The following is a 21,416-nucleotide window of genomic DNA, read 5'->3' as shown; positions in this document are numbered from 1 at the left end:
CTCAGAAAGTGAGAGTGTGAATGAATTTATCACAGTGCTGAAACCAGTCTTTGAGAGAGAAACCTGCTCACAGACAGGACAACAGCAGCAGACAGAAAGGGGCTTAGCTGGGTTGCAGTGTGCTTCTAACAGGTGAGTCACAGACTTCGGGGTGAGAGTGCGGTGCTGTTAATAATTATTTGGCCTTCATTTATGGGCCAAAAAAGTAGCTGGCTTAAATAAAATCTAATTATAAAATTAAATATTTTGAGGAGATAGGACTGAACATGAAGAACCGAAGTCAATGATCCTTAGATGGTCACTTCATTTCTGGACACTTTAATCTTTTAATTCTTATTTTTCTAAGATTTATATATAAGGGCTTTTCAGGACAGCACTTCTCATGCATTGAGAAGCTACCGATGGACGGTATGTGAATAACACTTCTTATCCTTTGACACAGGCTTCTACAGTGAGGAAGGTGAAATGGATTTCAAGGGCAAAGGTCTGACCCTGAATGAGGTCAACCCCTATGTGAGGAGTATAAAAGTCCTCGATAAAGAATTCATAAGAATGCGAGCAAGAGAGATCAGAAAGGAGCTACTGCAGGTATTTTAACCTATGGTGGATAAACTATGGTATAAAGTCCGGTACCACAGAATACTGTGGAGTACAGCTGAGGAGATTAGTGTGACAGTAGTAGTAGAGAATTCAGTCAAATACAGCAGAGTACAAAAGTACAGTCAAGTCTTACAGAAGACAGTGGAATACTGTAGAGTGCTGTCCAGTCCTACAGAGGATAGTTAAAACAAACAAGTAAGCTAGAAATAAACAACAAGGAAAGGTATCCTATATTAAGGTATATGAGATATATACTATACTGTATATATACTGTATATATGTGCAAGATGTACATAGTACTGTGAGGTATAGACAGCACTATGTGAGGCACAGGCTTTAATGTGCGAGGTACAGACTGTACTGCACGAGATATTGGCTGTACTGTGTGTGGTACAGTCATATACTGTGTGAGGCACAGACTGTATTGTTAGAGGTATGCAGTTGACAGTACTGTGTGAGGTACTGTAGATAGTACTGTGTGAAGTATAGACTTTACTCTGTGCCTCTCTCTGCAGGGAGTGAAGAAGCCTTATAAGAAGCTGATAGATGTGAGTTCAGGGGATGCTCACATGGCTGGGATGAAGCCCATCTCCTTCCTTCGGCAGGTCAGTCTAGTGATAGTTGAAGGCTTGTTCTTGTGTAGAAGTAGCAACCACTATTTGTTATACTGTATGCACAACCAATTCCACATTAAAAAAAAACAAAATGAAGTACAGTTAATCCATCTATACATCCATTTTTTAACTGCTTCTTCCTATACAGGGAATGCAGGGGAGGTATCCCATCTGGATGGGATAGGATTTAGACCCCTGTTCATCACACAAACACTCACACCAGGGCAGGTTTTTCCGGAAGTCAATTAACCCACCAGTGTGTCTTTGGACTATGGGAGGAAACTAGAGCACCCAAAGGAAACCCACACAAACCTGGGGAGAACATATAAACTCCATGCAGATAGCACCCCAGGTCCAAAATTGAACCCAGGGCCCCAGTGCAGCAAGTCAACTATTTTAACCATTGTGCCACTGTACTGCAAAGTTTAGGTAAAATATTAAATAAAAATGCAGTGTTCTGTAATTTTAGAAAATGGGACACAATAGGAACAGTATGAATACTTTTCCAAGGCACTGTAGCCAGTTCTAGACTTGAGGCCCCTATTGGCAAATAATATACAGTATATGTCTCTCTGAGAATCATGAATTTGTGTCTTTAGCTATATTTATCTTTAGCTATATTGTGTTGCTATGTCAGAGGGAAATGGGGGATAATAGTTGTAAAAGGGGAAAAAGGACCTTAGCTCTTAGGGTTTACAAAGGGTACAATTAATAAATGTAAATACAGGTATTATACAAGCAGAAAATTAGGTCATATTTCTGCATTGTCTCTGCAGAGTTTTGCTAATTGAGAAAATCTGGACTGCAGTGTCTGTGAGACATGGACTCTGGTCATAGCAGGACAAAGCACAAAACTCACAGGGTTGTTTGAAGTGGCTGCCAGAGACCCCATGGATTTTGTCAGTGCTGTGACTTTGAGTCTTCCATGATAGACCGAGACCGAACACAAGTTGAACTTGTCAAAAATGAGAATAGTCTGTGTTTGAAGAGATTTGTGTTTTCATACATTTTGCTACGGTGCCTGTACATATTCATCATTGTACTGTATGATCATCTGTATCATCTGTAGTGCCTAGACTGCCACACTGCATGTTAATGGAGAGGAACATTTTGTCCTTCGAGGACTTTCCAACTGTGAAAGTTCCCCAGGAAGAAGAAGCAGTTCGGAATGACATCAGGAAGCTTCACCCTTCTTCTGACAACATGTAGTAAAGTTAGAAAAAACAAAAGACAGCGAATAAAAAAAAGGCAAAAAGTATATAAGGATTTTCTACATAGATAATAATAATAATAATAATAATAATAATAATAATAATAATAATAATAATAATAATTGCTTACAATTATATAGCGCTTTTCTGGACACTCCACTCAAAGCGCTTTACAGGTAATGGGGACTCCCCTCCACCACCACCAATGTGCAGCATCCACCTGGATAATGCACCATAAATCTCTAGATGGAGGACAGTTGTATAATACTGGGACTTACTACTGTACAGTGGTAAAGGGTAACCCTGAAATTGTCCTCTAATTGTCTTTCTGTACTGTGCAGGTATTAGCTGTCTGCCTGTACCCCGAGCTTCTCCACAGTGACCGATTCCCTTCTGACGTCGAGCAGAGAGCCCAGAGATTATTGAAGAACTGTGAAGGAGGAAGTCTTGGTAACTACTGGACCTGCACACAATGCCTCCCAATTCACACATCACTAACGGGTTGTGAATGCACTCTTTTTCAACACCCAATACTGACTTGCCTCACTTCTGTCTGTACTGGCGCTGTGCGTGACTGTGTATGTATTTCCAGGCTCGTACTCACCTCCCTGCGGCATCGTCAGCATTCGACGCAGTGTGTCAGAGTTCATCTCACAGCGAGACGGGGGGGTGCCTTCTGACCCCGATAATATCTTTATCACTTCAGGTGGACAGGATGCCATAAGGGTGAGACACATTAGATCAACATCTTTAAAAGTATTGCTTGTCTCAAAATGTGTTCACATTAACACCTCATTCTCTGCCATTAAGGAAGCCTTAACACTGTTGTTAAGGAAAACATGTTACTTCACATTCTGCTCCAGGGAATGGAGTTATTTAAGGCATCTTCACCATCCGGCGAATATGAGGCATCGAGATACATTTCATTTTTCTTGGCATTGCCATGTAATTATAAACATGTTTTTGTGGTGTTCAGATTGTTTATGATTTGTCAAGCAGGTGTTTAAGTAGGTGAAAATACTGGGATTTCTCTGGTGGTTTTCTAGGGCTTGTTTTATATATTAAAATTGTGTCCATTTCATACATGCATATGTAGATACCTGCCAAAATAAAAGTGGAGGGACGTTGAGGAAGTAACAAAGAGAGTAATGGAATTTGAGGTGGAAGGTAACAGAAGAAGAGGCAGGCCTAGAAAGAGATGGATAGATTGTGTGAGAAAAGATATGGAGGTATGTGAAGTGAATGAGGAAGATGTGCTCGACAGAGACAAGTGGAGAAGAGCAACCAAAGCAGCTGACCCCAGGACAGTCTGGGACTAAGGCTGTGAAAAAAAAGAAGAATAATAAGATATAAAATTTCTTGTATTAGGAATTGAACTTTTTGCTTACCCCAGTTTGCTCTCCACGAGACACAGGCACACAGACAGGGAGAGAGAAGCGTGGGGTTAGAGCACAAGGTCAGCCATTTATACAGCATCCCTGGAGCAACTGAGGTTAAGGGCCTTGCTCAGGGGCCCAACAAAGTAGGATTCCTCTGCCAGCTGTGGGATTTGAATCTCCCAGCCACATGAGCAGATTCTTAGCCACAGAGCCACCGCACCGCCCCTTTCACTTTGCCCTCTGAGGGGTTGAGTGGACCTAAACCATACCAGGAAAATGCACCCTACACCATAAGAGCCTTTCACTGCGGGAAGCAAGCACTCAAGCCTTTAAGCTTTACGTGTGCACACACACGTACTCGTCAGCTTGTTGAGAACAGGGTGAAGGATGACTGATTTTACCATATGACCTTTTTCCACTGCATGTGTCTTTTGCACCACTTTACTCGCAAAAGTGCATTTGTTGGTGTAATAAATGGTTTGTGCACTACGGCCCAACCATAGTATCCCTCTCTGTGAAGTTCTCGATGGACTGTGCTTGATTAAACTACCTCATTACGTCTTAGATTGACATCTGCAGTCAATTGATTCGGACTTGCTCGTCTATGTTGCCTTGCATCTTGAACCAATGTACGGGCTTCACAGTCGAGGAGTATGCATTTTTGACTACAGTTGCTTCTAGATCACGATGTCTTTCCTTCAGACTTCCATGCCAACACCACCTTAGCCACTGTTTCGCATGAAACATCAACAAGTTGAGCAGCCTTCATCACTGAAGCTCCAGCCAAACGTCAACAATCTCCCCTCTCTCAAAGTCATTGGGATCTCTTCTAGCCACGGTAGTCAAAATAATGTGCAACTGAGTCAACCCAGCATTTTATAATAATAATAATTGCTTACACTTATATAGTGCTTTTCTGGACGCTCCACTCAAAGCGCTTTACAGGTAATGGGGACTCCCCTCCACCACCACCAATGTGCAGCATCCACCTGGATGATGCGACGGCAGCCATAGTGCTCCAGAACTCTCACCACACATCAGCTATCAGTGGGGAGGAGAGCAGAGTAATGAAGCCAATTCATAGAGGGGGATTGTTAGGAGGCCATGATTGATAAAGGCCGATGGGAAATTATACAGCATGATGGGAGTTTTAATTGCTTAATTAACTCAGGTATCACACCTGTGTAGAAGCACCTGCTTTCACTATACTTTGTATCCCTCTTTTACTCAACTGTTTTCTTTATTTTGGCAGTCACCTGTATATTTCCTGTTTAGGCTGCTTCTTGGCAGTGGCCATCCTGTGCAAACACTTTCTGAGATCAGATGTCAGTTCCTTACAATTACTATTTTATTATGATAATGTGATAGATTGTTTAATAACAAACCAGCTGCATCTTAATTCACAGATAAGTCGACTTCAGAGTCTGCAACAAGACAAAATAATTATTAAGCATTATGGAGTCCCACTCCTATGATAATCTCACAGATGTGGGAGTGGTTTAAATGTTTTATGCTACTGTTTTAACAACAATTAAGGATAAAGACAATACCAGAGCCATGGTAGCTCATTTGACAAGAGCACATCCTGATTTGATCAAGCTGGATAAAGCACTGCACTGCTGGTGTGCTTAGAGCTTAGCTTGTAGTACACCTGTGTCACAGGACTAAGCAGCTATTTCATGTCTTCCATCCATTCAGAGACTGATTTTATGACTTGTCACTGTATGAAGAGTTGTAGCCTTTAGATTACAAACAGGTCAAGGAAGAATAAAGTGATTAAAAAATTGTGATGTAATTGACGATTTGATGAATTGATGAAATTTTCTCTCATCTGCACCAGTGCATCCTGAAGATTCTGGTGCATGGAGAGGGACACGCTCAGACAGGAGTGCTGATGCCAGTGCCTTCGTACAGCTACTTCAAAATAGCAGTATTGGAGGTTGGAGGGGCGATTGTGCCATACCACCTCTCAGAGGAGCAAGGCTGGGACATGCAGGTGAATGAGCTGCGCCGTGCCCTCCAAACAGCTAGAGGGCACTGCAGCCCCAGAGCACTGTATATCATCAACCCAGGAAACCCCACAGGTAAGCCTCAAAAACCTTAACTGTACACATCTGGAAGTGTTTCCTCCTTTGCCCTTATTGGATTTGCGTTTGAGGTGACCACATAAAGAAAAGAGCCACATGATCTAGGAGAGAGTGTTTTAAGTTCAGATTTCAAAACAGAAGCAAAGCAAAACATTCACAAAAGAAGAGATCATATGACCAGTCTTTTTATGATAATTCCTTCATGCTCAGTTATCTACGCAGTTAATACTACATAAAGAACCCTTAAATATTCCTTACAATGGGTAAACAATTGTGTGCACCCTCAACAATTAAGGTTGCCATCTTATCTTGTCATTCCAGGACAACATGACACAGTACAGGTGTTTACAAATGAATACTTTAGCCTTAAAGCTTTAAAAACTGACATTAATTCTTAATTATTCAAAAGGACCCAGGATCACATTATTGATTTCAAAGAAATTTAAAAAATAATGTATTGTACTGATTTGGTTTTTGCTTGTCTTAAAAGAAACCTACAGTATAATATACAGTCATGTTGCATCCCTAATAAAAAAAATAAATGTTTAATGCTGAGTTTATATTAATTTTATTTCAGGATTATGTTTTATTTCCACACCGTCTCAAGTTGTCCAGATATGACTGGGGCAGGAGATGCCTACGCACAATAATTATTGTAAAAAATGGTTCCAAGTTGTTTTCCAAACTGTGTTGATGGACCAACAAACAACTTTTTTCTCCTTTGACCAAGTGGAAGTCATCACATGATATAAGATCGTTAGGGTACTGACTCTATTCCTCTGCTCTGCTGCAACAGGCCACGTACAGAGCAGGGAATCCATTGAAGAGGTGATTCGATTTGCCGCGGAAGAGAAGCTGTTCTTGCTGGTTGATGAGGTGAGTTTACAGTATGACAAACTGTTTGGCAAATTGATGTGCTACTGGGCAGTCACTACAAAAGAACAAACTGTAAGAAAGGTTACAAACACAAGGAAGCCTATCCTGCTTGGTAGTTTCTGGCTTATTGATCTGAAGATTTTATGCAGTTGTTTTTTTAAGAAATTAGGTTACTGTTTTTCAACAACTTGCCCTGGTTAGCTTGTTCCATATTCCTACTACCTTTTCAGTAAGGAAGTGTCCCTTGTTTTCAATTAAGCACTTTCATGTAGTTTACATTTATGTCCTGTGATTTGTCAGGTTCCTTCATACACTTGTCTGTTTAAGGCTAAAAAGTGTTGGAAATTCTCTTAAGTCTTGGAAAGCATATAATTGCACTCTCTGGACTTATTTCAGTGCAGGAATACTTTTTTGTGATTGGTGATCGCAATAGCATACAGTATTCTAAATGAGGTCTCACTTGTAGTTATTTGTATTTATATATAGACATAAAAATTAATAATATTTTCCAAATGTGAACTATTACAAAAATATTATTTTTTTGCATGATTTTCTCAGTGCTGGTATGCACTGTTGATTGTGCCTCATCACAATCACAACTTTCCTTCATTTGACACATTGTGTATTGTGAGACACTTTATCTTCATTATTCAGACTTTTGATGTCTTGGTTCCAACATTCTCACATATGTTCTCTTCCCATTTCTCTGCCTCTGTCTGTGTTACAGGTGTACCAGCAGACAGTGTTTGGTGAGGGCAGTGCATTTGTCTCTTATAAGAAGGTGCTGTATGAGATGGGGCCCTCGTACTCCGACATGGTAGAATTGGCCTCTTTGCACTCTGTCTCCAAAGGCTTCACAGGAGAGTAAGTGCTAGGGCAGTTTTGTACTGTATGTCCAGTTATTTAAATCTACAGCTATTTGATCAGAATAAAAAATCTCTCACTCATCCCTTTTGCATCAAATACCAGTGCTAATTTTGCACAGGGGTATCTGTTCAAATGGGATTCACTTCTTCCTTTGCTGCTAAGGATCCTGGGACTTCCCCAAAATTGTGCGCTTTTCGATGTATCTTGGTATTTAAATACACCTGCCTTCAAGAGCTCTACTTTCATTGAGCCACCTGTAAGTGATTGTACTCTGTTACTTTGAACAGAATGCCTTTCCTGATTTTTTTTAAAGCTGATTGCATCAAGACTGGAAGGCTGAGCCCTAAGTAAATAAGATTTATTTCAGACTTTTCAATTTAGGACAGAAAAATGTCAATAAAATGCCAAAAAAGGTTACAACACCATTCCTTTCTTACTCTATATTCCGAATTATCCACTCTGGATTAATTTGTGTTAGATTCCTTTGCAGTTGGATTTATGCTCTATGGTATATTGTGCATATCAGTAAAAGGTTTAAATGTCTTCCATAAGTGGGAAAAAGAACAAGAACTAGCTGAGATTCCAAAAACGTAACAGTGTAACAAACTCCAGTGTAACTTAACTATTGCCACACAATGGGAGAACAACCATACAGTTAAGCAGTCTTTCATGTTTATGCCTACAAAATTAAAACACCTGGCCCAGTAGAATGAAAAGAAACTAAAAAACATCTTTTATTCTGAAAAATTTTGTGTGCATGAAAATGAATGGTTTCTCAAACCCCCAAAACTTCGAAGTAAACCCAAATTGTGAGGTGCAAGCAAAAGTAATTGTGTAAACATTTCAAATTAAATGTTGACCCAATATGATAATTATACACTTCTGGTGTGTATTTTACTATAGTCACTACCAGTATTGTAACTCTACTGGTTCTAAAGTGCAAGGCTTTACAGTCATGTTACAGAATGACACTACAGTATATGTGTATATCATAAAAATACAAAATGCAGATTGATTGAAGGAATGTGAGTGTTTCCAGTATATGGAGTGAGACAGACTGGTTGTTAGGCAGGCTGCTCCCTGTCTTTGCAGGTGTGGGCTGCGCTGTGGGTATGTGGAGTTTGTGAACCTTGATCCTGAGGTGAAGAAGTGTGCCATCAGGCTTTTCGAGATGTATCTTTCTACCTCCATCACTGGCCAGATCGCCCTGGATATTATGACAAACCCTCCGGGTCACGAAGACCCCTCCTACCCCATCTTCAAAGCAGTAGGCGCCTCACTCACCACTCCGGAGTCCATTGGTCTGCACCCAGCATGACTTCACAGACACGCACAGTTCTTTGGCATTTATGACTATTTCAGTTAGATCTCACCATGGCCTGGCTGAATGTTACACCTTCAGCCTAGGATATTAGCATAGTGAGTGAAAAAGGAAAAATACTGTAGTGTTGCATTTAGAGGTGAATGTTATCTAAATCTAATCCATCCATCCATTTTCTAACCACTCTATCCAATACAGAATCACAGGGAAGCTGGAGCCTATCCCAGACAACAATAGAAACAAAGTAGGATACACCCAGGACAGGACAGTAGTCCATTGCAGCTCACACACACTCACACCAAGGCCTGTTTCCCAGATGCCAATTAGCCTACCAGTTCTTTATATCTTTGTACTATGGGAAATAACCAGAGTATCCCGAGGAACCCCAAGTGAACATGGGGTACAGATAGCACCCCAGGAATTGAACCCCGGGCCTCAGCACTATGGGACAGCAACATGCTACAGTGTCATCTCTAAATCTAGTAATCATAATCCAAACTAAAATTTAAAACACATTCAGATTACCAGAGTAGACTGCAGTCCTCCATCAGAGTTAGTGAGTGTAGCAGTGCAGCTGTGTCTCTGAACCGTCTGTGACAGATTGTGTGGCTTAGAAACCAGTCAGAACGAGAGAAGTTCAGGGATCCGCATGAGACGGCAAGAGAAAGAACTGATCCCTGTCCGTCGTCGACTGCCAATGCACAGCCATTTATTTAGTATTTGTAATTTAGCACCATAGAGCTCCTTGTTCAAAATGAAAATGTACTCACTGATCCCCAGAATTTATTCTTGCTGGACACGAGTTTAAAATGGCAGTGTAGATCGGCTTATTAAACACCTTGCAAACGTGTATACTGATTGACCCTCTGTTCTGCTTACAGGAGTCCCAGGCCATTCTGGAGACACTGGCCCACAATGCCAGGAGAGTGCAGGAGACTCTGGACAGTTTGCCTGGAGTCAGCTATCAGCCTGTACAGGGCTCTCTGTACATCTTCCCCCGCCTGCACCTCCCCCCACGAGCTGTAGAGCAGGCCAGGGTGAGCAGTTAGCAGAACAAGCAAGGAGTGAAGTCTCACCACCTGCATTAACAGAGCTAGCATCCACAAGCCTTTCCACATATTACCGCTCTAATGAAAGTCTTCAGTCGTGCTATTTGCTGTTATATGGGTGAAAGGCTGCATTTTAAATTAAAGTGGATGTAAAGGGACAGAGTATGACAGGCTTACTGTAGATGTTGACAATAGACACAAATTTTAGAACCTCAAAAGAATCGAACTCTTTGCAAACTGGATATTATGTCCTTTGAGATTAAGTCACATTTTAAGATGCAATTCATTTTTGCTTTGCAACTAGATTTGTTTTCATTGTTCATGGCATTTTACTGTATAATCTCCTTCTATATATCGTTTGCATTTTCTGTTCTGTTATTATTAAATATGCAATTTAATTACTACATAAATCAGTAAATAAAAATTTAAACAATTTTATGCACTGACTTAATGAGCCACACAAGGTCTGTAAGAGATTGTGCTGTGTTAATGCTAGGAATTACTACAGTTATCTGTTTTCTTTACACAGCTATACACTGGCATTTGTGTGTGTAAAGGTTTTTTAATTATTCACACATTTTGTACCTCTGTCCAGGCAGAGGGGATGGAGCCTGACAGATTCTACTGCAGCAGGCTGCTGGAGGAGGCAGGGGTGTGCTCGACTCCTGGCTGTGACGTGGGTCAGAGGGAAGGCACCTACCATATCAGGTACAAACCCTGTACTTGCTGTTCACACTGGGCTGCCAATCCCAGTAGCCTGAGGGCCACATCTCACCCCAAAGACTTTCATCTGACTCAAGACATCACAACTTCATGAAATTATTTGACTGAACAAATTTAATACAGCTCTGCATGTCCCACAGTATTTTATAGGTAATATAAAATCAAAAGTCCAAGTTCTACAACCAGCTGTAACAGGCCTTAAATACTACATGTATTCATGTTTGAACTTGAAAATCGATTCTGGCAGGAGGCACATTCATTTCATCACATATTGCATTTGCATATTTCTGATGGCAAAAAAGATTGCAAGACTGTTGGGGGAAAAAAAACAATTTTAGGTAAATGTTCCTGGCCACAGTTATACCACCAACATTATAATTTTAGAAAGTTTGTCACTTCCGAGCTGTCCTCACAAACATCCTAGAGAATCTTTTCATGGTGCTTTTCAAATGCTGATTGGCTGCATTATCTTGTGGGAACTAGGATGGTCAGAGTGACACATTTTGCAGTTTGCACAGTACTGTAATTGACTGAAAGGTTATTAGATTCACTGCTTTAGGAATGCTTCTTTGATCATAGATTTTGTTATGTGCCATGTACACTGTAGCAATATACCAGTTTGCATAGCAATATGGATGAGCTCACTAACACAGCCCATGATGGACACTGTGCATCTAAAAGCTCTACTAATAACTGTTGTGTTTCCCCAGGCTGTGTAACCTGGTTCCCTTGGACACCATGGAGGACATGCTGGACCGCCTGAATTCTTTCCATCCGAGATTCATGCAGGAATTTTCTTAATGACTCCGTCGTCCAGAGAAACATTTCCAAACCAGTCAGACACATTTGCCTTCAGACAAAGTCAGACAGCTTCATGAGAAAGTTGGTCTGAAAACCTAATCTCTCACCATAGGTCTTTAACTGGTGTGATATGGGAAGCCTGCATCGTATTCTGTGATTTAATCATTCAACAGTAATTCCTTTCGCGAAATCTGGTGGTTAGCATTACTAAATATGGGCATCATGAGAGGGTGTGGTTTGGTACAATTGTAAAAACCATATTTATGTCTGATGCCATTAAAACTACATTTTTTCCCCAAGAAGCAACGTTTTGAAGTCTGGTTTTGTACTATTCTTTATAGAACTAGCTGTGGTACTTTTTCATATAGTTTGAGATGCTCATCTTGAAAAGGTGCCCAACAAAGCAAAACTGGGTTGAATGATTGCAGGTTGATTGATCCACCCAGTGCAGGGGACCTCAACCCCAGTCCTCAGACTATTTACTGAGTGTCTTTATAATCTCCTTTTGGTTACACATTCTAACATGCTGTGTTTACCTGTTTTTAGGGACATCTCCATAGGATTTGTGCCAGGAAATAGTTAAAATGTGTTAGTTGCATCTGGAAACTTCTGAAAAGGTTTTTATTTTCTATTGTTTGTTATCTCACAATCATCAATATATCTCATTAGACAGACTTCTAAACTGGATCTGGCACTGAATGGTATTTCCCAGGGCTGGGGGGGCAGATCCCTTAATGTCTTACAAGATACCTTTTGGAAATACTCCCAGACAAGTTTTTCAGTTGTAAACTGGTGGATCAAAAATCTATGCATTGTTTAGAATGAAAACGACATAAAAGCAATTCCTTTTTACAGATAATTTAATTAAAAGCCTGGAGTGAAAGATTGTCAAGATTAACTACCAAGGCCTCTGAGATGTTAACTGCTAAAAGTCTTCATTAATTCATTTGTGCAGACTATTTTCTAATTACCTAAACCTTTTGAACTGCAAGCTTCAGTTCTCATTATTCTGAACTACTGTATATGTTGGATGTACCAAACTGGAAGGAGCACTCCCAAACTGGATGGATAGAGGTTGGGTACAAGGAAACAGGCCGATTAATATCTTTATAGAAAGACTTTAAATCATATTTTATGTTGCATTATGTTAGAGTAATTTTTAAGGAGATTAGTTATTTTGAAAGGGGACTTGTTTATCAGTAATACTTATACCAACTACATTAGTGTGATGCTAGTGTGATGAGGAAACAATGTGAGAGGAATGTACACATCTGAATCTCTTTAGCCTGTTTAGGAAGAAGATTTAGCTGTGGGTTTCCAGGTCATGCTAGGGGTGAATGCTCACAGGGATGACTTTACAATTAATGCATTTCAAGGACTAAATGACCTCGCTAAATAATTATCCCAGAGATCCTATGTAATTAATGAAAATAAATATATAAAAAACGATCCATCTGTTTTCAACAGCTGTTTCATTGTTTTCATTCTGTGTTTCACCTAGCAAACACTGCATGCAGGTAAGAACTACAGTACTCACCTCAAATTGGACTCCAGTCCATCTCAGGGCACCCACACACCCACATAAAGAGATTGTCCAGAGACACAGATTAACTCAGATAGCATGTTTGTGGAAGGGTGGGAAGTTGGAAAGATCACATGGAATTGACAAACTCCACACAGAAATTGAGCCCAGGGACCATTTTAAACATCACTAACTTCCGCAGTATGTGGTCTTAGTTCTTTTATGGTCTATACATGCAATTAAGATGTTCAGACTTACTCAGGCAAAACAAATGATCAATAGCAGTGCAGATTTGCTCTATTGCATTCCATCTATGCTTACCAAGTTTCATATACAGTTTCATATACAGAAAAGTGTAAGCTAATGTTGATGGGACACAGACTTGAAGCAGTCAGTGCATGTAAGGGTTATGCAGCAAAGTACTTTAGCTTTACTATATTTACTGTACACAAGTTTAATCTACTTTAAATAAATTTGTCCCAGTATTTAGGATCACCTGCAATTTCTCTAATGTTTCTATACATGTGTGCAAAATAATACCCAGAAACTCATATTCTATCTGAAATACAAATTTGATTAGTACACAGAAAAACTAACAAACTTCACTCCACCCAGTGCTTATGCTTTTCACTGCATCTCTGCTTTATGTGACATTGAAACAATTGCTCATCATTGGATTTACCAAAAGATTTTTGGTCATTTCTATCTATCCTCATAATTAGAAATGCTACAGTATATTCTTATTCAGTACATTTTAAACATGATTTGATTTTTGTGTGCTTAATTCAACGTTGATTGAGTGCTTAATTACACATTTTGCGGTTCTTCTACCTCTAACACCTTGATTAATGACTCAGTCATCACTACAATAGTTAAACTGTTTACAGACTTATCTTCTAGTTTGAAGTGGACTTAAGGGAGCTTTCCCCTTAAATGTAGGCTTCAAAAAATGCTAAAGCTACCTTTGTACCAGGATAAAAGTTAGGGTGTTCTCCAATCTGTATGTTTTGTTGACTCACTTCACCACTTCAGATTGTGACTTTCACCTGAATTGCCAGACTTGCTGTGACCATTTTGATAATTAATTTTGTATTTATCATCTAGATATAGTACAAAAGATTATGGGGATTTTTGGAATGAAGACTTGAGACATTGTGTAATTCTCTTTCTTTTCTTTCATTCCTCCTCTTCTACAAGGGCAGGGGACTTCTTGATAAATTCAATCACAAGCGTCCCTAAACTTCCTTTGAAAATTGTTAAGTGATTCACAGATTCATCAACCCTTATTTTTTTCTTTATTTTAAACTTTTTCCTCAAAGATAGATGTAGTCTTGTCAATATGCTTTCCATCTGTCTTTGTGTATAGCTGTAACAGGCCTATTAATAACCCTGACCATAACTCAACTGATGCAATGAAATTTAAAACAATTCCAAGTTCAGAGCCAAAATATGAATTAATCCAATTTTTTCCTATTTGTTTATATCCACCAAATCTTTAATGTGTATCTTGTGAAAATGATCAAATAATGGCTTAGACAACTTTAAACTCTCTAAGCTTTCAACATCAACATAAGAGTCTTCAAAAATAGCACACTGAAAAAGGTCACTATTACTTTGTCTGATATAATACTGTGTGTTCTATCTTACTGTTGTTTGATTTTTAAAATTACTGCTGTCCTTACAATCTAGTGTTATGTCATCAGGGGCATCTCAGTATCTTAACTTTTAAGTGTTTTAATTTTAGTGACGGTGTTCTCAAAATACCTGTGATGATGTATTTTTAATACACAATCGACACAAATATCTGCATTACTACTGTAAGCATCCTTACACTGTGTTTCAAATCTATAGGAATAACATCAGGAACAATTGCCTTGGGTTAAAGAGCACATGCAATATTACATTCTACTGTCACACAGTATCACTTTATGATAACATCCCCATTCTGGGAAACATTTCAAGACTATTTGAGACTTTTCCCATGTCCAGCAATGCACTGTCCCAATCTGGCAACAGGAAGTATACTATAAACCCCAGCAAAATTGACAAAGACACTAATCTGACAAAACCATGGTGATTTACTATTAGCTGTGGGTCTGTACAATAGATTGCAACCACCTTTGGAGAGGCACATTTTTTTTTGTTTGGTCTGGAGTGAGACTATTCCCCATCCAGCACTGTATTCTCCCAGTCTTGGAAGAGGAAGTGTTCTTTAAACACCAGCAACATTTGCAAAGACACTAACCTGACCAAACCAAGGTGATTTTCTATTGTGAATCTGTAAAATAGATTCATGCCACTTTTGGAGAAGCAGAAATTTGTGTTTAGTCAGGAATAAGATCTTTCCTTACCCACCAATGCACTGCAGTTTTGCCAAAGATGCTCCATACAGATCAACAATATTAGTAAAAAACTAAAAACTGAATGGAAGGAGAATTGCTATTGGCTGAGGGTTTCAACACTGTACAGTATGTTATGCCACTTTTGATGGTGAAAAAAAATGTTTTTGTCAATGGTTATGGTTAAATATACTGATTGTATACTTTATACTGCTCCCTTAAAACCTTGCATTTCACAATGCTTTTAATTCAATGGGAAAAAATTACAGTAATGACAATTTACAAGAGAAAGAATCATGCTGTCAAATTTGTCAGAGGTGGGAATCATTGTAGGTGATATGCAGTACACCCTTATAAATTTAGCAGAATATTCAAGAAATTAAAAGTAACCAACATGACACAAAGTTGGTGTTTTAGCTGCTTGACACTTGTTGCTATTCGCTTTACACACTACTGTTGTGGCTGAAGAACTCTTACACCGTTTGAAATTCGCCTCTTTACTAAGACGTCTGGTTCATTTGCGTAACTCACGCTAATTGGTCATGGATGGTCAGTGTCTCTGAAGGTTTTCCAGGCTCTTAAAAGTTCCAGAAACTGAAGAACTCAGTGTAGCTGTAATATTGGTGCAGTTAAGTCAATATTTAGACTATTTAGCTCATTAAGTAGTTGAGTTGAAATGACAACCTGCAGACATATCAAATTTCCAGGACAAGGATTAGACAGCCCTGACCTAAAAGCAATAATATGCATTTATGCCTCAATGGTGCAGATGAAAAAGATACGTCTTATATAAGAAAAATTGTGAAGGTAACACTGAAAAATCACACTTCCTAAATTTAATTTCTGTCCAAAAACACAGCCATGTCATTGAGAAGTGCATATGTTTTGTGGGTATCCTAACCCTAAGAATTTGAGTTAGGTTAGGGTTCAGATTGGTCCAAGAATTTCCACAATTTTCCATTCAATCTGCGCCTCAAGTGAGTAGAAAATATACCTCGATGAGTCAAAATATTGGTCTGAAATGACTAAGCAACTTTGACAATCCAAAGAGAATATATCTACAATAGTAATATTTTATTTTTTGTATTGAGTCACTGGAAATTTAATATTGAATGGTGTTCTCAGTGAGCATGGTTTCAGGCCCAACTAGGGTAAGAGGCAGGAATACCTAATAACATTTGGCTTTATTTGTTTATATGCCTTTGTATTTTAAAGCAAAATCCAAGAGTGTTAAAAGTATAAACACTTTCATTCAAACATTTGCTTGTAACGATCCAACTTGAAAACTATTGGCAAAATTGACAGCTAATAAGAATTTTGAAAAGTAAGCAAGCTTATGAAAAGTATCTCAAAGTTAATAAACTTTAGCAGGATAAATTCAGAAGGTGAAACAAATTTTTATTACAAAGAATATTATCCAATATTTAAAACCACCGTGAAACAAATAAGGCAATAGGAGTCTTTCTCCAAAACAATTAGAACAGCACTTTGCAGCAAAGTAAACACGATTATATTTAGACTGTCCTGGAAGATGTTGTAAATCCTGGGTCCTTAATAGCGGTACCTCAGTCCCCTTAGAAGTCTCAAAGATTCCCTCCTCCTTTGTGAAATGTCCTTACTTCTTTTGCCGTGCTTATGTAAAAAACAAATGTTTTCTTCACAAGGGTTTTCCTGCTATGAGAAACACTGGAATACTGGTTTATGGTCTGTTGGCAGGCAAGCTATGGTTTCTCTTGCTAGTTGACTTCTTCTGATTTATTCCTTCCTCTCTTCCCCATAAGAGGAACATCCTTTTAAAACCCTAAGCTCCTCCCTGGCTCACACAGGTGTTACTAATAATAGGACCAATTACCCAATTAAATCTGAAATTAAACAAATCAATCGGCTTAATCCTGGCCAGGCTTCAATCATTGAAGAATAAATAAATTCTCCAATAAGGCACTTTTTGTGGCTTTTATTCATTTGTTGCTATTGCTACATGCTTTTACAGACATTTAGACAAGATTCCCCTATAGGGCAAGACAGTGTAAATAGCCAATAAGTAAGAACAAAAATGCGAAGATAGCATTGAGATATCAGATTTCCTAAATTACATTTCTTTAAAAAAATATATTTTAGAGAACAAAACAAAACCAAACCATTTTACATATAAACCACCATTATTCAGCCTTACTTTTACAGTACACTTTTGACTATGCATCTCAAGCACAAATTGTCTATTCCTGTTTGTTCCCCTAGTATTTTACAATTATATAACTTGTAAACAAAATTATATACAGTACATTCAAAATGAGGAAGATGCATACATTTATGAAAATGAAAAGGGAGGAGACTATATAAATGTACATTATTAAGTTTCAGTTATTTTGTATGTCAACACATTCTGACCTTAAAGGTTTAATGTACTGAACCCACCTAGACCGATATTTGACAAATTCTCTCATTTGTAATTTTAGCGAAATTTTTATTTTTTCCATTATATTTATTTCCTTTATTAATTCAATCCAATCATTCATTGTTAGTAAAGCTGGGAGAAGCCTTTTTCTTGTTTACATTTCTATCCTAACACACAGCCATTACACTGAGAATTGTCTGTTTTTTGTGGGTATCCTAATCCTAACCCTAGTTCAGAATTTTTTTAAAACTGTCCACTCATTTGAGAGGAAAATAAATCTCAATGAATCAAAATATAAGTCTGAAAGTAAGCGAACTTGGTAGAGAATATATCTACAATAGGAAAATTCTATTTCATTACAGGTATTGACTTATTGGAAAGTTCATATTTAGAGGTCTTCTCAATGAGCATGGTTTCAGGCTCAACTAGGCTAAGAGCCAAGAATACCTAATGAAACTAGGCTTTATTTGTTCATAAGCCTGGGTATTCAAAGCCAAAACATAAATGTTTGAAAGGTTTAACCACTTTCTTTCAAATTCTTGCTTTTCAGGCAATTTACACAACATTCCCATGCAGGACAATGCAGTGTACAGAGCCATATATGCAAGAAAACAAATGTGAAAATAACCTCAAACACCCTCTCTGTTTTTTAAGAATTCTAACCCTAACCCTAGCTAAGGGTTTGGGTAGATTAGGGTTAAGGTTCAGATTTTCTCCAAAGAATTAATGCAACCTTCCACTCATTTGAGCAGAAAATATAACTCAGGACATCAAAATATTAGCTTGAAAAGAATAAGCAACCTTGCCAAACCAAATAAAATGTATCAGCTATGGTACAATCTTATTGTTTAACAAGGATTCTGTTATCGAAAATTAAGTGATGAATGGTGTTCTCAATGAACATAGGTTCATGGCTAAATAATTAATTATTGCTTACACTTATATAGCGCTTTTCTGGACACTCCACTCAAAGCGCTTTACAGGTAATGGGGACTCAACTCCACCACCACCAATGTGCAGCATCCACCTGGATGATGCGACGGCAGCCATAATGCGCCAGAACGCTCACCACACATCAGCTATCAGCGGGGAGGAGAGCAGAGTAATGAAGCCAATTCATAGATGGGGATTATTAGGAGGCCATGATTGGTAAGGGCCAATAGGAAATTGGCCAGGACGCTGGGGTTACACCCCTACTCTTTTCGAGAAACGCCCTGGGATTTTTAATGACTGCAGAGAGTCAGGACCTCGGTTTTACATCTCATCCGAAGGACGGTGTTTATTTACAGTATAGTGTCCCCATCACTATACTGGGGCATTAGGACCCACATGGACCGCAGGGTGAGCGCCTCCTACTGGCCCCACTTACACCTCTTCCAGCAGCAACCTTAGTTTTTCCCAGGAGGTCTCCAATCCAGGTTCTGACCAGGTTCACACCTGCTTAGCTTCAATGGGTTGCTAGTTGTGAGTTGCAGGGTGATATGGCTGCTGGCCAAATAGGTTAACAGTCAAGAATACCCAATAGTTTTTAGCTGAATCTGTTAAAATTGCAGTGCATCCGATACAAATGCAACAGTTTGAAAGCTTTAACCACTATCTTTCAAACTTTTGCGGTAAGGGCAATTTACATAACATTCCCATTCACGGCAGTGCAGTGTATAGAGCCATATATGCAAGAAAACAAATGTGAAGATAACATTGAAATATCACTTTTCTTAAATTTAATTTCATTTCTCCAATACCTTTCCTGCACCCTTCCTGTATGTTAGTGAGTATGTAAGTAATACATTTGAATTGTAAATGGTACTTACCCCCCCTTTTCCAATAAATCGCCACAGTGTTCCTCATTTTGAAGTATGGTGTTTTGTTTGGCAAAATGGCCACCAGTCATCTTTCTCTTTTTAGTTTCGCATGCAGCCACATTAGCAGTACAAAAAAAACTGCTGTTCTTAAAGGGAAAGGATGATGGTAGGCCATGCATAAATAACTAACATACTGTATGTCTATTTTCCTTGCTAAATGTATAAAAAACCTCACAAAACTTTGTTAAGGTTATGATTTTGTAACAGGTGTAAGTTATTTTGTTTTTGTATAAAAGTATTTTTATTTGCTTTAAAGGTCCCTTTAAGGGAGGATGGGCCTAGGTAAGGAGGAGCTATAAGAGGGACTGGGAGATGCCAGTAGCAGGGTGTCGCTTTGGAGAGAAGATGTGTTGAGAAGAGCTGCGAGTTTATTGAAAATGGGAGTGTATTTTTTGGGTAATCATGGTAGAAGGCAATAAATCCCATTTTGTTTGTATTTGAAGACTTGTTTTGGGAGTGTTAATGTTGGTTGGCCATTGTTAGGGCATTGCAGTGTAAAGAGCCATATACTGTATGTAAGAAAAAAATGAGAGCAATTTAGACAACTTTCCCTCTTAGAGCAATGTAGTGCACAAAGCTATTTATGTAAGAAAAAAAACATTGAGAAGTAACATTTCCTAAATTTCACTGTCCTAAAACACAGCCATACCATAGAGAATTGTCTATGTTTTGTGGCTGGGTGTCCTAACCCTATCTAAAGATTTGGGTTAGGTTAGGGTTCAGACTTTCTTCAAAGAGTTTCCACAGTCTTCCATTTGACTGGAAAATATACCTTAATGAATGAAAATGTATAGTCTGAAATATGGAAGTTATCCTGTCTTGACGAGACAGGATAACTTCTGATACAAGTGAGTCAATTAGCGCTCGCTGTGAACATACACCCTGTCAATATGACATTCTTTTACAGTTTGTCAATATTCATCAATTCATCACTTTTTTTTAGCCCAGTGCATTTCTATAAAGCCTCCAGTTGGTGCAAAGGGTTTTCCATCTTAATAACTGTTCTGTTTACGGTTGTTGAACCACTCAAGGTTGTCCACAATCATGGATAAGGCAGAGGTACTCTGAGTGTTTGGTGGAAAAGTGACTGGCACAATAGATTATTTTTTTTGTGTGAATTAAGTTTGAGTAACCAATGACAACATTATTGTGCCTCAGCAAATCCTCGCTTAATGTTCTAGTCCTAAAAACACAAACAATTAAGTGTAGTTGCTCAAGCCTGTAATGCGTTTCAATACCACAGCTGCAGTAATAGCACAAAGCTCAACTACGTTGCACAACAGCTCCTATTGCATTCCCTTTCAAAAGGTAAACAAAATTTAGCTCACTTCCTTCTGACACTTACAGGTTTGCTATACATAAATCGCTGATCTTTTAGTTAGCTTGTAGCTTGTTTAATTTGACTTTGATCCTAATTTCATCCTTGCACTTGTGCTTAATAGATCAAACTAATAGAGAGATAAGTGGGAGTGTTGAGTGCCATACAGTATCTGTTGCTTGGAGCAATTTTCTGACTTTTCAACAGATGCCTCCACACCAGTTTTTCCCTACTGTCTTCAGTCATTTTCCACATTTGCATATTTTGGAAATTTACTACTCTTTATTACGGAACAATCACACTATACAATAACATTTGGCTTTCTGTTTCTTTTAAGTATACACGTTTAGAATGAACCTCTGCCAATAGAGTAGGGTACCCCATCCCCTAAATTGTGACCATGTATTGTAAAGAACCCAATGCTCTGATCAGATAAAAATTAAATGAACAAG

General features: G+C 38.6%; 1 protein-coding gene across 1 annotated transcript; it reads left to right on the top strand.

Moving 5' to 3' along the window:
* LOC102692017 (alanine aminotransferase 2-like) lies at nucleotides 1-12,979 on the top strand. Its single transcript, XM_015354065.2, has 12 exons — nucleotides 1-132; nucleotides 443-588; nucleotides 1,116-1,205; nucleotides 2,767-2,875; nucleotides 3,018-3,151; nucleotides 5,645-5,888; nucleotides 6,688-6,767; nucleotides 7,495-7,631; nucleotides 8,727-8,901; nucleotides 9,837-9,992; nucleotides 10,600-10,712; nucleotides 11,438-12,979. Exons 2-12 carry the CDS (start codon nucleotides 466-468, stop codon nucleotides 11,526-11,528), a joined length of 1,452 nt encoding a protein of 483 aa, XP_015209551.2. The 5' UTR covers nucleotides 1-132; nucleotides 443-465; the 3' UTR covers nucleotides 11,529-12,979.
* The last annotated feature ends 8,437 nt before the right edge of the window (nucleotides 12,980-21,416 follow it).

This window comes from Lepisosteus oculatus, chromosome 6 (genome assembly GCF_040954835.1).
Source record: "Lepisosteus oculatus isolate fLepOcu1 chromosome 6, fLepOcu1.hap2, whole genome shotgun sequence".
Taxonomy (NCBI): Eukaryota; Metazoa; Chordata; class Actinopteri; order Semionotiformes; family Lepisosteidae; genus Lepisosteus; species Lepisosteus oculatus.
The sequence above is the reverse complement of the archived record's forward strand: the minus strand, read 5'-3'. Positions and strand labels throughout refer to the sequence as shown.

What these genes read in the sequence shown, in the direction of transcription:
- LOC102692017 (XM_015354065.2), top strand. Translation starts at nt 466, where the DNA reads ATGGATTTCAAGGGCAAAGGTCTGACCCTGAATGAGGTCAACCCCTAT. An exon ending in GTGGACAGGATGCCATAAGG is followed by an intron (nt 3,152 to 5,644) that starts GTGAGACACATT and finishes CATCTGCACCAG; the next exon opens with TGCATCCTGAAGATTCTGGT. An exon ending in GAGCTGTAGAGCAGGCCAGG is followed by an intron (nt 9,993 to 10,599) that starts GTGAGCAGTTAG and finishes ACCTCTGTCCAG; the next exon opens with GCAGAGGGGATGGAGCCTGA.